Source organism: Phascolarctos cinereus, unplaced genomic scaffold, assembly GCF_003287225.1.
Source record: "Phascolarctos cinereus isolate Bilbo 61053 unplaced genomic scaffold, phaCin_HiC Scaffold_2;HRSCAF=192, whole genome shotgun sequence".
Classification (NCBI taxonomy): Eukaryota; Metazoa; Chordata; class Mammalia; order Diprotodontia; family Phascolarctidae; genus Phascolarctos; species Phascolarctos cinereus.
Window position 1 is genome coordinate 227629930 of NW_027555625.1, and position 13382 is coordinate 227643311.

Below are 13382 nucleotides of genomic sequence, written 5' to 3' on the forward strand. Positions count from 1 at the left end.
CTTCTAGGGCTCTTTTGTGTTCTTCTTTAATATTACACTACTGCCCTCTCCTGGAAAATACTGCCTCACAGTGATTTCCAGCTCTCTAGTTACCAAAGTAACTATTAGAAATACAGATTATAAACCCTAATTCCAGTCACACTGAAACTATGAAAATTCAGTCTAATATGCAGCTTGGCGAGGTTTTGTGAATATATCTTCAGGAACCAAAAGCCTGTGCTTTTTAGCTCAACCCATAAAGACGGAGAATAGAAACAGCTTCCAAAGATTAGATGAGGCCCAACATCTGGATATAATTAGAAAAAAACTGAATATATTATTTGGATTTGGTCTCTTCACTGGGAAGGTGACCTTGAATTATTTGTGCAACTGTGAAGACCAAGTGCCAAAATGTCTACTCTTCCGCAAATCTTAAAGGGAGAACATTCAATAATCACTAGTTCACTAAGAGTTTTATTTTTTCAGAGAGGAAAAGATGAAGACAGCCTTATTGTGACAAAAAACCCCCAAAAAACCCAAACCAAAAACCAAAAACTATTCCAAGAAAAAACAATAGATTCTGCATGCATGAGATAAAGGTTTTAAGCTTCACAAAGAAATGCTCCTGTGTGCCCCAAATCTGCTCTCTTCCATTAGAGGATGCTTAACAGATTCTCCTTGTCTAGCATTTCTCACCCCCAACCCACTTGGATACTCACTACCTTGCTGCCAAGGAATTTCTCAAAAAATATAGCACATTGTCAACATGTTAACAAAATAGTTATGCTGCCTTTATTTTGGCTAACAATGATAGGCCATAATGTAGTAGAAAGAGCATCAGACTTGGAATTGGGAGACCAGGTATTGAGTCTGGTCTTAGGAAAGCATCTTCAACTCTCCTGGCCCTGGTTTTCTCCTCTGTAAAATAGGAGAGTTGAAGTAGATGATTTTTACGGTCCATTTCCATCTCTGAAATCATAAGATGAGATGGATGCTCAGATATACAAACTATGTTCATACAATGAATGCTACTTTTATCAAGGGAGAGGAGTAAAAATCTGACTAGCAGGTTCATAGGAATCAGAATCTGCTCTAATTAACAAGCAGCCCCAAGTGAAGAAAGTTTCTAAGTCTAAAAATGAATTATTTTTCATAAATAAATGCATTAAAACTGAGAAAGGGTGTAAATTCATAGTTTATTCCAGCTCCTATTCTTCTACTGCCCTTTTGAATTTCATAAAGATATATGTCAGTTTAACTTTTATATATGCCTGCACCAATCACTTGAATTTCTTATAGGACAGAGAGATTACAGAGTAGCAAGTGCACAATACTTTGATAATGGCATAAACTTTAAAACCATGTCATGAAAATTCTTTCAAGTAACTGAGGATGATAAGAATAATCATTCACCATTTACCCAGCTCTTCACATAAGGGCATTTTCCTCATAAGGCCCTGTGAATAGTATAAGTATTTTCAGATGAGGAAACTGAGATTCACCATTAACATGTGTCAGAGACATAATTCAAACCCAGGCTTTCTGACTCTCACAGTCATTAATACTCTTCCTTCTACATCATATTGCCATTCCATTTAGTTTGGGCAAAAGATAGACATACATGATTGCAGTCTTGAAAAATATCAATAATAATAATTCTCAGTTATGTTGAGTTTACAAAAATTTCCTCACAGGATCCCTGAGAAGCAGCATGTAGTAGTGAAAAAAGTGCTAGATTGGGAGATCAGAAGAGCTGGATGTGAATTCCTGTTTTGCTACTTAGTACCTAAGTAACCCTCAGGCAGATCACAACCTCTCTGGGACAGAGTTTCTACATCTGTAAAATGAGGGAGCAGATGAGATGATCTCTAAAGTCCCTCCAGTTGTAAATCTTCAATCCTATAAATATATAATTCTTGATGGACAAGCATGTGGACGGAAGATGGACTGGACTACACTGTCTGGTCCAAGGAGTCATGGATAGTAGGTACAGCAAGGCAGATTTTAGCTCCATCTAAAGAATTAACTACTGGGATCAGCTATCACCTTAAGAATTAAGTTTCTCATCAGTGGAAATGTCTGAGCAGGGGCTGAATTTGCCAGAATTAGTGTAAAGGGAATTCATGCTTACGGTAGAGGTTAGACAAGATGGCCTCTGACATTCTTTCCAGTTCTAAGATTTCATGAGAATCAAAGAAATTAGAAACAGCACAGTAATGGTACTGTGGTGAAGGAAGTGTTAAAATACCAGTCATACTTTATGTCCTAATTACTTGCAAATGCTATAACCTCTTTGTGAGCTGGAGAGAATATGATAACACACAAGGGAAGTAGTGTTACAACAACTCTCTTCAAACAACTGTAGTTGGAGGGAAAAAAAATGGGCTGATGGCCAAGAATCCCTGCACCATGCAGCAAAGAAATCAGTATCTGATGAAGAGTGTTGAAATAAAGACATTTCAATAGGATCTATGCCTTTGGTTTCAATACAATGAAACTACACATCAACAATAGCTGTCTTTTATTAGAGTCAGTACTTTCTGTGAAACAACACACATACCTTACTTTTTTCATCTTAAAACATTAACATTGATTCACCTAAAACATGCCTGAGTTGTCCTGAATTAGATATGTTGTTATGTTCCAAATTACCATTTTTAAAGAGACTAAGTGGAACAGTTCTAAAGGGAAAAAAATTAGAGGTATACAAGAAAAACAGAAGTTACAATTAATGTCCTTAGAGAAATTCCAGTGTGGTAGAGGAGACATACTTTTTGAAAGATCTGATTTCACTGGTATGGGTACTCTCTCCACCAAAATATACTGAAATTCCTCCACATTTCTTAAGTTGCCATGGTTAAAAAGTTCATTACGTGTTGGAGGTGGCACAGTGGCTAGGGCAGCTCGATGTGGAGTCAGGAAAACCCGAGCTTAAATTCTGTCTCAGAAATATCAGTTGTGTGAACTAGGGCAAGTCACTTAATCTCTCTGAGCCTCAGTTTCCTCATTTGTAAATTGAAGAGACTGGACTCAATGGATTCTAAAGTCCCTTCTAGCCCTAAGTCTTATGATCCTATCATAATGAGCATATTGTGCTAGTCTGGTCCTTGGATGGCAGATATACTGTCTACCCCCAGGTCGGTATTTAAAGCTTTTCCAGCTGGCTAAGACAGAAAGGTTGGAGCTTGCCCTCTCTTGGCTTAGCCTTCAAGAACCCAGGGTCATTTCTACATCATGAAGATGCAATGGAAAAAGACTACTGAAGCAAGCATATATCTTTAAAGTGACAGGAGGTCAGTAGCAAATACTAAGTGCCATCATGCAGGATGACTATGGCTATGTGTGAGGTTGACAGAGAGGGGAGAAAGGGAACATGAAACGCAATACCATTTCTTGTTTGTACTAAATAACCCTATCAACAAGCCAATGAATGAATGGTTTAGGGACTGAACCTTTTGTGGGAGTAGAATACCAAGAAGTCATAGCTTTGGAAATGTGGAAGGACAGAGGTCCCTTTTCAAAGATGGAATGGGTCGCCACAAGAGGTAGTAAACTCTCTGTCAATGAAGGACTTCAAGTGGCGGCTGGAATCACCTATAAGGGACTAAATGGAGGGGATGGCCAATTGGTTACAGATTAAAATAGAAGTCCATGATTCAAGGAAGGTAGAAAGAAAGAGAAGAGGAAAGAGAGAGAAGAGAGAGAGGAGAGATAAAACTCATTTACTTTATCTCACTAATTTTAAAAGCCTAGGTCATATTAACCTTTCCAAATTGGCATATCAAGGTTCTAATTTCTATCATTCTGGACAGCCAGCAGCTGGGAAAAAGGTAATGGTGGGACAGCATGAAAGCTAGGACTAAAAAGGGACTGTCAATCTCTCTGTAGGAAGCAACTCCTAACTGAGGTGGGGAAGGTAGTGTAGTGGCAGTAATCAGTGTGTGCCAGTTTTAGTTGGCTATAACTAGTCTAGGCGAAGCAATGTCAGTTGTTAAAATGACACAAGATAGGAGAGTTGAAGGATTCCTAGCTGTTCTTGGCTTTATTTCTGTCTGTGCCCTTGGACATATCATACACTGTTTCTTCTGTGAAATTAAATAGCAAACACCACAGCAGCTTTGGGAAGATCAATTTCCCTTGGAAGGGTGTCTGAAGATCCTTGGAAGAAAAGTCTTAAGACAAACAAGGAAACGTCTGTTTTCTATACTACTTAACTAGAACAGAAAGAAGACTAAATTCATAGTCAAAAGACTAGGGTTCAAATTGCAGCTGCATCGTTTAAGTCGTCATTTCCCCCCTGTGAACCTGTTTTCCCAATATGTAAAATGAAGGAGTTGTACTAGATTATATCTACTGTCTCTTCTAGTTCAGATGTCATGTGGTGGAGAAGGTCTTATAGTGCAAGACCGAGGTCTGAATCTGGGATCTGATACTTATAAGCTCTGCAACCTAGGGCAAATCACTGAACCTCTCTGAGCTTTGTCTATAAAATGAGGCTCATACTACTTAAACTACCAACTCACAGGACTGTTATAAAGAAAACGAAACCTTAAAGCAATATGTTTGTGTGTGTATATTTATTTTCTTCTTGTGTTCTAAGACCCTACAGCATTCCAGTACCTTCTAGCTATAGCTATGTTCTAAGGTATCTTCCTGACCTGACCTTATATAAGATTCCCCCCAAACAAGTTCCATGGGAGAGTCATCATTTTCCTTCACGTCAATCCATCCAATTTAACAAACATTTCATTACCAAGTGAATTAAGGCTTGGGAACAATTTGATTAAAGTTATTAAACTGCAAATATAGAGTAATTCTCTAAAAAAACTATAAGCTATATTTACACACTGCTATTAGGAAAGAGTTTTAGGAAGGGATATCAAAAGTTTAGGGAATCGTACTCTTGGGTAGATTTCCTGATAGAAGTTATTTAATTTCCTCTTGGAACAAAATAAAATCATTATGTTGGCATTGTTGTGGCCATAAAATTTTTTTTAAAAGACCACGTTCCTACAGAAGTACCAGTGTTACATTATTTATTTGCAATAATATAAAAGGTTATAAAACCTCTTGGTTTATTACAGAGCTCCCTCTACTGGTCCCAGATCATTAAACACTTCAAAGAAAGCACAATGGTCTCAATACTGCCTTAGTGCATAAGTTTTTAATCTGGGGTTCATGAACTTAAAAAAATACTTTGATAACTGATTTACTTTGCAAGTCTATATATTTTATTATATGTACTTAAGTACATTATTCTGAGAAGGGGTTCACAGACTACTTCACAGAATGCCAAAGAGGCTGATGATACAATAAAGGTCAAGAACCCCCCCACTAGTAAGAGGTAGCATGGCAACAGGAAAAGAAAATGAAAGGGAATCAGAACACTTGGACTTTAGTGCCAGCTCCGCCACTTTCTGTGTAATCTCAGACAAGTCACCTCTCCTCTCTGGCCTTCAAGCACTTCAAGCATGAAACACAGAATGAAGGATATAAAAGCAATATCATTAGAAAGGTTAAAAGAGACTAAGGGAAGAAGCTAAGACTCATTATGTTATGGAGGCTCTCACACCCTTTTTTACCCTATGGGATGGAAAGAGAAGAAAGACAAGCAATCAGCGACATATTTCATAAGGAACAGCTCTTCATTGGTGCACTTACCCAGCCTGTTTTCTGAGTCAGTTTGTCTATCAATCACTTACTTTTCATAGTGCCTTCCTCCTCCTCCTCTTCAGTGTTGATCACCATTGTGCCCAACTGTGATGGCAAAGTATCATCATGTTCTATCATGGTATTGGCTCCATCACTCAGGGTACTGGCAGCTCGTACTGTGCCGGTCTCATCTCCAACAGCACGGACCATTGTGCCTGAATCAGTTTCATCCTCCTCCTGTAAGAGTGCAACGCCCAGAAAAAATGAATAACTGGCTCTTACATCTGACTAATCAGGGTATACCATGCAAAAAGATGACAGCTAAAGAACTGTCTAACCTCACTGGACTAGGAGTATAGCCATTTCATCTCTTTCAGATGTGGTACAGTAAAACAAGTATGGACTAACTAAGAACCAGAAAACTATGGTTCTTATTCCAACTTAATGCATCAATTCAGATAAAGAAGTAGTAGCTAACATTTATATAGCTCTTGCTATGTGCCAGGCACTGCTCAGCACTTCATAAGTATTATCTTATTTGATCCTCTTCCCCTCTCTGGGCCTTAGAATACTCACTAAAAATGAAGAGGTTGGACTATATTATTCAAGAACCCATGATTTAGCTGGTGTGAGTATTCCTTCCATTTACATAGGCTATAAACCTTCTAGGGCTTGATGGCTGATCTTTAAAAGTTCCTGTAGTCATAACCTTTAGTATTCTACAGTCAACCTGGTGAAGAGTCTCTTGGACCTTAGCTATGCTGGTCCTTGCATAAAAGATACATAGCTAATTCTTGGGCCTATATTAGGAATGTTTTCAACTTGGTAGGACCTGCTGAGGCTTATGTAGAATGGATGGACAGCTTTCAAGGGCCCAGAGTCACCTCTATGCCCTGATGACTTAGAAGATCTTTGCTGTATGATGCTAAGTAGAGTATGGTGCCGCAAGGAGGCCCAGCGGATAGAGCACTGGGCCTAGAGTCAGTAGTATCCAAATTTAAATAGATTTGAGGCCAGACCTCAGACACTTACTAGCTGTGTGACCTTGGAAGAGTCATCTCAGTTTCCCCATCTGAAAAATGAGGATAATAATAGTACCTACCTCCCAGTGTTGTTGTGAGGATCAAATAAGATAATAAATGTTAGCTACTATTATAATCATTATTGTTATTGTTATTATTAAGTAAACACCAAGTGGTTATTTCCTAAACAATAAACAGGCAAAATATAAACCTTATAAAATGTATTTAATCACCCGGGGGCATCAGACAAAATCTTGGAAGGGTACTTTAACAAATGCCACTGAAAAATAAATACACCTAGCTAAGTCACTTGGCCTTTTTGGGCATTAGTTTCTTCATTTGTAAAAAAACAGAGGAGAATGAGGTTGCGGATGGAGTAAATGATCTCTCAGCTCCCTTTCAGCTCTAAATCCTATATCCTCCACTGGTTACAGAGCACAGAATGTTAGTGCTAGAGAAGATTTGAGAACAATCATTTCATTTTACATACAGGGAAACTGAGGTCCAGAGAAATGAGGTGGCTTGTTCACCTCATTACCTGTATCACATGGGTAATAAGTAGTACAGTTAAGATTCCACAGTGGTCCTGAAAGGCAAGAAATAGATGACCTTCTGCACTTTAAATCTTCCCCTCACTAGGTCACAACAACAACAGATCACAAAGCCAATGGGACACTGTCACAGGAAGGCTTTAAATATAGAACTGAATGACAAATTGTTGGGATGTCATAGAAGAGATTCACAATTTACGTAAGGGTTGGACTAGATGGTCTCTGAGGTCCTTCCCAACTGTCAATCAAGGAACAGGGAGGGCTGGGGGAGATGGGAGGCCTTGGACTCCCCAGGAGAAGGGCACAAAGAAGGGGTGCCTCAGAGAGGTATGAAGGAGGGCCAGAGAGGTCTGACATCATCCATTCAGGTACTATGGAGAATACCAGAACACAGAGGGACTCTCAGGACTTAGAACATCTGGATCATAGATAGAGCTAGAAGGAACCTTAGATGGCTTCTGGTTTAACCCTCTCATTGTACAGATAAGAAAAGTGATTTGCCCAGGTCACAGAAGAAGTGTTAGAGCCAAAACTTCAAACTAATTGAACCCAGATCCTCTGAATCCAGATGCAATGCTCTTTCCACTGTACCGTGATCAGTACGGGAAGATTCAGGGTCCTATAGTTTGGGTACTCACCATTATGGCCAATTTACCTCAAAAGTTAAGCTCTTTTGGCCTCTAGACTGCCTAGAGTACTCTCTCTCATAAATACACACACACACACACACACACACTTCTGAGGTGATGCCTGTCTCCTGCTAATTATAAATATCATTTGGTAGACAGAGAGTCAGTATGGAACAGCATATAGAGTATTGTCCTTGAAGTTAAGACCTGGGTTCCTGTCCCATATTTGACACAAACATCCAGTACCCCAAGTTCCTCTCTAAGACTAAGTTGCAGATAAGTTGCTGATCTGCAGTCACGGAGAGAGTTTCCACATTGAAAGTTCTACCCCACTGAGAAAATCACCGATCTGGATCATTCCCTTTTTCCCACCAAATAAATGGGTCTAAAGAATTCTGAACTGGGGGCCAGGAAACCTGATTCTCATTAGGACTCTGCTACTAAACCTGGGAAAAACACTTCCCTTTTTTGGACCTCAGTTTCCTCCTGTCCGGGGAGTTGGACAAGATAGGAGGTTCTCCAAATATGTTCCAAGAATCCCTGGGGGTTTCCAAGATCCTATCAGGTAGTTTGAGAGGTTAATACTAAGACTTTATTTGCCTATTAAAATATTCCTCCTTTTCCCAACTACACATTTGGGTAAGGCCAAATTTTCTTCATATACTTCAATCAGAACAACATAATAAAATTGAATGAATGCAGAAGCAGATATGAGAATCCAGTTGTCTTCTATTAAGCCAGACATTAAAGACATATGCTAAGATACGTAAAACAATACTGCTCTTGTTTAAAATTTTTTTTGTTTTGGAAAGCAGTTATTTTTCATTAAAAATGTGTTATCTATGTTAACATGTAATGGGTTTATTACTACTATTTTTAAATGATTAAATATTTTAAAATTTTATCAGTTTTCATTTCTAATTCAGTAAATATTATAGATATAATAAATATAAATGAAAGCAATCTGGGGGTCTTCAATAATTTTTAAGAGGATAAAGGGGTCTGGAGTCCAAAAAGTTTGAAAGCCATTAGACTAGATGATCTCTAAAGTTGACTCCTCTTCTATAACCTAAGGTCTCTTTCTAGCTCTGCAATTGTGTGACAAGATAGCTAAAGCAGAAGTGACTCAGGGGACTAAGAGAAAAACAAAACCAGTCACAATTTTAGGAGAGAGAGGCCAAGAAAGGACTGAAGCCAAACTTCGGCCTTACACCAAGGACAAGTCACCTCCCAAAAGTCCCTCTCTACTTCAAAGACAGATCTTAGAGGGCCTAACCATAGAGCCCAGAGGCCTGGGGCTTTCTGCCACTCACAGAGTTGTCATCATCATCCTGATCCAGCTCTCGCTGCTGTGCTTCTTGGCGTTTCAGTTTGACATCCATGGCTTCATTAATCAAGTCGCGTAGTATTGACACTCCTTTTGCACTCTTAACAAATGGATGCTTGAAAAAAACAAGGGCAGCACATCGTCAACATAAAGCTGTCCAGAGCACTTAAGCTCTGCTTACCACACAGTCCTGAATAGCAGACAAGCACATCTACCTCTGTTCAACAGCTTCTCTACCAAAACGCCTCCCTTCCCTCCTCCCCCCACCTCCACATCTGAGCCATCCTTCAAGGCCCAGGTTAATGCCAACCTTCAAGAGGATGCTTCTAGGTGACAACAAGCTCTCCTTCCCTTGAACTTCTATACACGTAGCCTCAAAATCACTCACCAAATACTTAATGATATACTACCACCTTGGGATAGATAAAGTGTGTATTGCCACTCTGCATGATCATTTAACATTTCTTCGTGTATTTGGCAAAAGCCTTAGTCTTGGGATCCAGAGACCAAGATCACAGGCTCAGTTCTGCCACTGACATACTTTGTGTGACTTTGCTTCCAGTTATTTCCTTTCTCTGGGACTCAGTTTCCTCATAAGTGTATGAGTTGAGGAGAATAATATCAGCACAACCTCCCTCAGAGGCCTAGTGTGAAGACAGTACTTTGTAAACTCTCAAGTCCTCCATAAATTTTGAGCTCTTATTATTCTTATCTTCTCAAAGTGTAAAGGTCACGTCTCATGCTACTATGAACCTCCCTGAAAGCCTAGCACGGTTACTAGACATACTGACATCAGATCTTGAAACCAGAGTTCACCTATGGGCTCATGAAATTAGCAATTATGTAATTATGGCAAGTCACTTTAACCTCCATGAACCTCAGTATCTTCACCTGTAAAATGGGAATCAGAATACTGTGGTGAGGCAACTATGAAGTAGTAAGGTAAGTGTGACTTCTTATTACTAAGAACAGTAGTGGATGTACCATAAAATATTTCTCAACAAATGAATGGCCATAATATGGAAGACTGATAAACAATCCTTGAAATAAAAGTAACTGCATCTTACAAAAGAATTGCATGAGAAGGGCAAATGGTAGTAAAGAGAAAATTTCCTATACATGTACCATTGGACTATAAATTCCTAACCTTTGTATACCCAGTGACCAGCACACCTCCACACATAAAGCAGGTTTGAATAAATATCTATTTAATTAAGTTAACTAGGAGTAAGGAGAGTTGGGGTCAGGCTCTGCTCCAAGCTGGCCTATGACCCTTGGTATGTCCCTTCCTCTTTCTGGGTCTGTTTCCACATCTAGAAAATGAGGGGCTTGATCTCAATGACTGAAAGGTCCTTTCTAGTTCTAACGTTCTATGGCTTACAGAGTTATAAGGATTCAATCACCCTTTTTTTTTAAAATTCCATTTTATAATTAATCATGGAACATTCAGCAAATAAATGATTTTTATACCAGTTCACTTTCTTTCCAACTTTTATGACATAGGCAAGAGGCAAATAAAATCAACATCACTTATGAGTCTATGAGTAACTGTCACATGTTCCATGTACACAGGCACAAAATAACTAATGAAGCAGGTCCGAGGCAGGTTCTGTGGGAAACGTGCCAGTTTCAAATCCCAGTTCTGCAATCTTGTTCATAAGCAAATCCCAACCTCTCTGAGACTCAGCTTCCTCATCTGTAAAATGGGGATAATAATCCACATAATGTTATAAAGAAAGTATTCTGTGAACAAATAACTGTCCTCTTCAAAGATGCTCTAAGGAAGAGCCCTTGAGAGGTGGTGGCTTGCCCACAGTCACCTGGCTAGTAAAGGATACTCTAAAAAGTTACACTGGTCACTTCTTCCTTGGTTATTACACCCCAAACTTCTTGAAGTATCACTTAAGACTATACCTAACCTCCTCAGCCTTAAGGTGTCTCTATTTGCCTGCCAAGATAAATTACCACATTTATCTCCATCACATGTTCCAGTCTGTCACTAGGGACGCTGGCCAGGTGAGTTCCATACCTGAAGGAGCTGAGTAGCTGTGGCCCGGTGCTCAGGGCTCTTCACAAGACACTGCTTCACAAAATCAGCAAAGCTGTCAGACCAGAGCTCTGGCTTTCGGAAAGTGGGAGGGGGATTTGTAGGAATCATGAAGATGGCCTGAAACAAAAAGTTTTTCAAAGGTGGAAAATGTGATACCTCATTTGAAATTTTACTAGGGAAGCTAATGAAAAACGAAATTTAAAACTGAAGGCAGAAACCATGTATCCTGTATCTGTGCCTAGCACTGTACCAACCAAGTCCAGCACATTATATATACCAGGCATCTTTACAACGAATCATGGTATATAAGTGAATGAATGAAAAAAGACTTCATTCTTTCCACTGACGTGCCCCACTAGATACTAACAAAAGTCTGAGTATTTCAAAGCAGAGAGACTATGGAGTCATTTTCCAAGTCTTCCTTATTCATGTCTTTCTGAAACTTATACTATCCCATCCATCATTATTTTCAGCTCATTTCAGATGTGCTGCCTCCTAGTAGTCACTACTAGTGGCCCCTGAAAGGCAGAAGCCAATTCCAAAAGTTATGAACTCCAAGAGCACCCTCTCACTCTACGCCAGTGACCACCACTACCACTTATGGTGCCCACTGTCCATGGAGTAGCCAAAAAGAACAGGACTACCAATAAGGCCACTGGGTGGCCTTAGCCAAGTTACTTACTTTTCCAATTTTAGTTTCTCCATTTGTCAAATGAGGGGAGTTGCACTAAATGGCTTCTAAGGTCTCTTCTACTTCCAGAATTTTATTAGTCTACAACGTTTGGCATTCACCAAAAATGTTAAGGGGCTGGTTATATTCCAAGTTGGTTCCCATACCACATTCCTCAAAAAAAACTAATAAGATTAGCTGAACATTTTAAAATCAATTGGAAATACTTGAACAAAATCACAACACAACATAGTTATGAAGCAGTGATGTTATATGCTGTAGTTAAATTCTTTGATGTCAAAAATAACGTTATCCTGTGAGTTTCCAGTAAAGGGAAAGTTACAACTTTTCTAAAATAAAACTCTTGGCAGAAATGATAAAAATTATTTAGTTTTAAATCAAGTTTCCATGTAAGTACAAACCTCCACTCCCATCCACTTATGTGCAAAACACCAAACTACGAAAAACTCTTCACTTAGACACATATATCCACTGGGAAAAAATTCTCCCTAAAGGGAAACTGACTAGCACCAATTATTTCTTTGATGTGCTATTCAACAATAAGAGTACAATATATAAGAGGTAGGTGCTTAAAGGATCAAAGCCAACTTTCAATGTAAACGAGAGTTAGGCATCTGTGCTAGCTAAGAATCCAAAGCATTTGCCTCTCCTGGTCTTCCACTCACTTCCATCTGGTGCTAATACTCCTCTGTAGTAAGTCAACACTCACTTATTGGAAAATTCATTCATCCACTCTAGGTGACAGTATCCTTCTCTGTAAAATGAAGGCATAGGATTAAATGTTCTCTAAGTTTTTTTTATAGCTTTAATACTCTGGCTCATGGTCCTTTCCAACTCTGACACTTGTGAAACTATGAACCAACTAGAAACTATCTCATTAGTTTTCCATCAATTTCCTCACCCTCATTGGATGAATATCAGCATATGGGGGTTTTCCTTCTGCCATTTCAATAGCAGTGATTCCCAATGACCAAATGTCTGCCACACAGTTGTATCCAATTTCCTGGATCACTTCTGGAGCCATCCAGAATGGTGTTCCTATCACTGTATTCCGTTTTGCCATTGTATCCTAAATGGGAAGCAGAAAAAAAAAACCCATGAAATAATAGAAGCAATAGCAGAAATGGAGTTGCAAGCAGAAGAATATAAGGGTTTTTTTCCTATCTGCTTTTTTATTTAAAAAAACAAACAATTCATTCAATAGCTCTGACTGCACTGTAAAACTTTCTCATCCAATCTCAACTCCCTCATCTGATTTCATAGCACTCTACACTCCTTTTAAATACTTATTCAATCTAAATTTGAATTATATTCATCTGTGTCCATGACTAAGCAATTTTATAAGATTAGTATTGGTAGTAGAAAGCAGACCCACCTAGAAGTTAGAAGGTCTCTCACTAAGTTATTGTGCTGACATATTACTCATTCTTTATCTATCTAGTTTATTTTAAATGTTTTTAGCATTCATTTTTAAAAATTTT

The 13382-nt window shown here is 38.9% G+C and overlaps 1 protein-coding gene across 2 annotated transcripts in view; it reads right to left on the reverse strand.

The window, feature by feature from the left end:
• The window catches only part of STK4 (serine/threonine kinase 4), a 118095-nt gene that overhangs the window by 80040 nt on the left and 24673 nt on the right, over positions 1 to 13382 (reverse strand). For both annotated transcript variants that reach the window (XM_020984098.2, XM_020984099.2), the window contains exons 6-9: positions 12803 to 12970; positions 11190 to 11327; positions 9147 to 9275; positions 5682 to 5868 (exon numbers count right to left, since the gene is read on the reverse strand). In XM_020984098.2, the coding sequence (XP_020839757.1) occupies positions 5682 to 5868; positions 9147 to 9275; positions 11190 to 11327; positions 12803 to 12970 (622 nt within the window). The remainder of the gene's footprint in view (positions 1 to 5681; positions 5869 to 9146; positions 9276 to 11189; positions 11328 to 12802; positions 12971 to 13382) is intronic.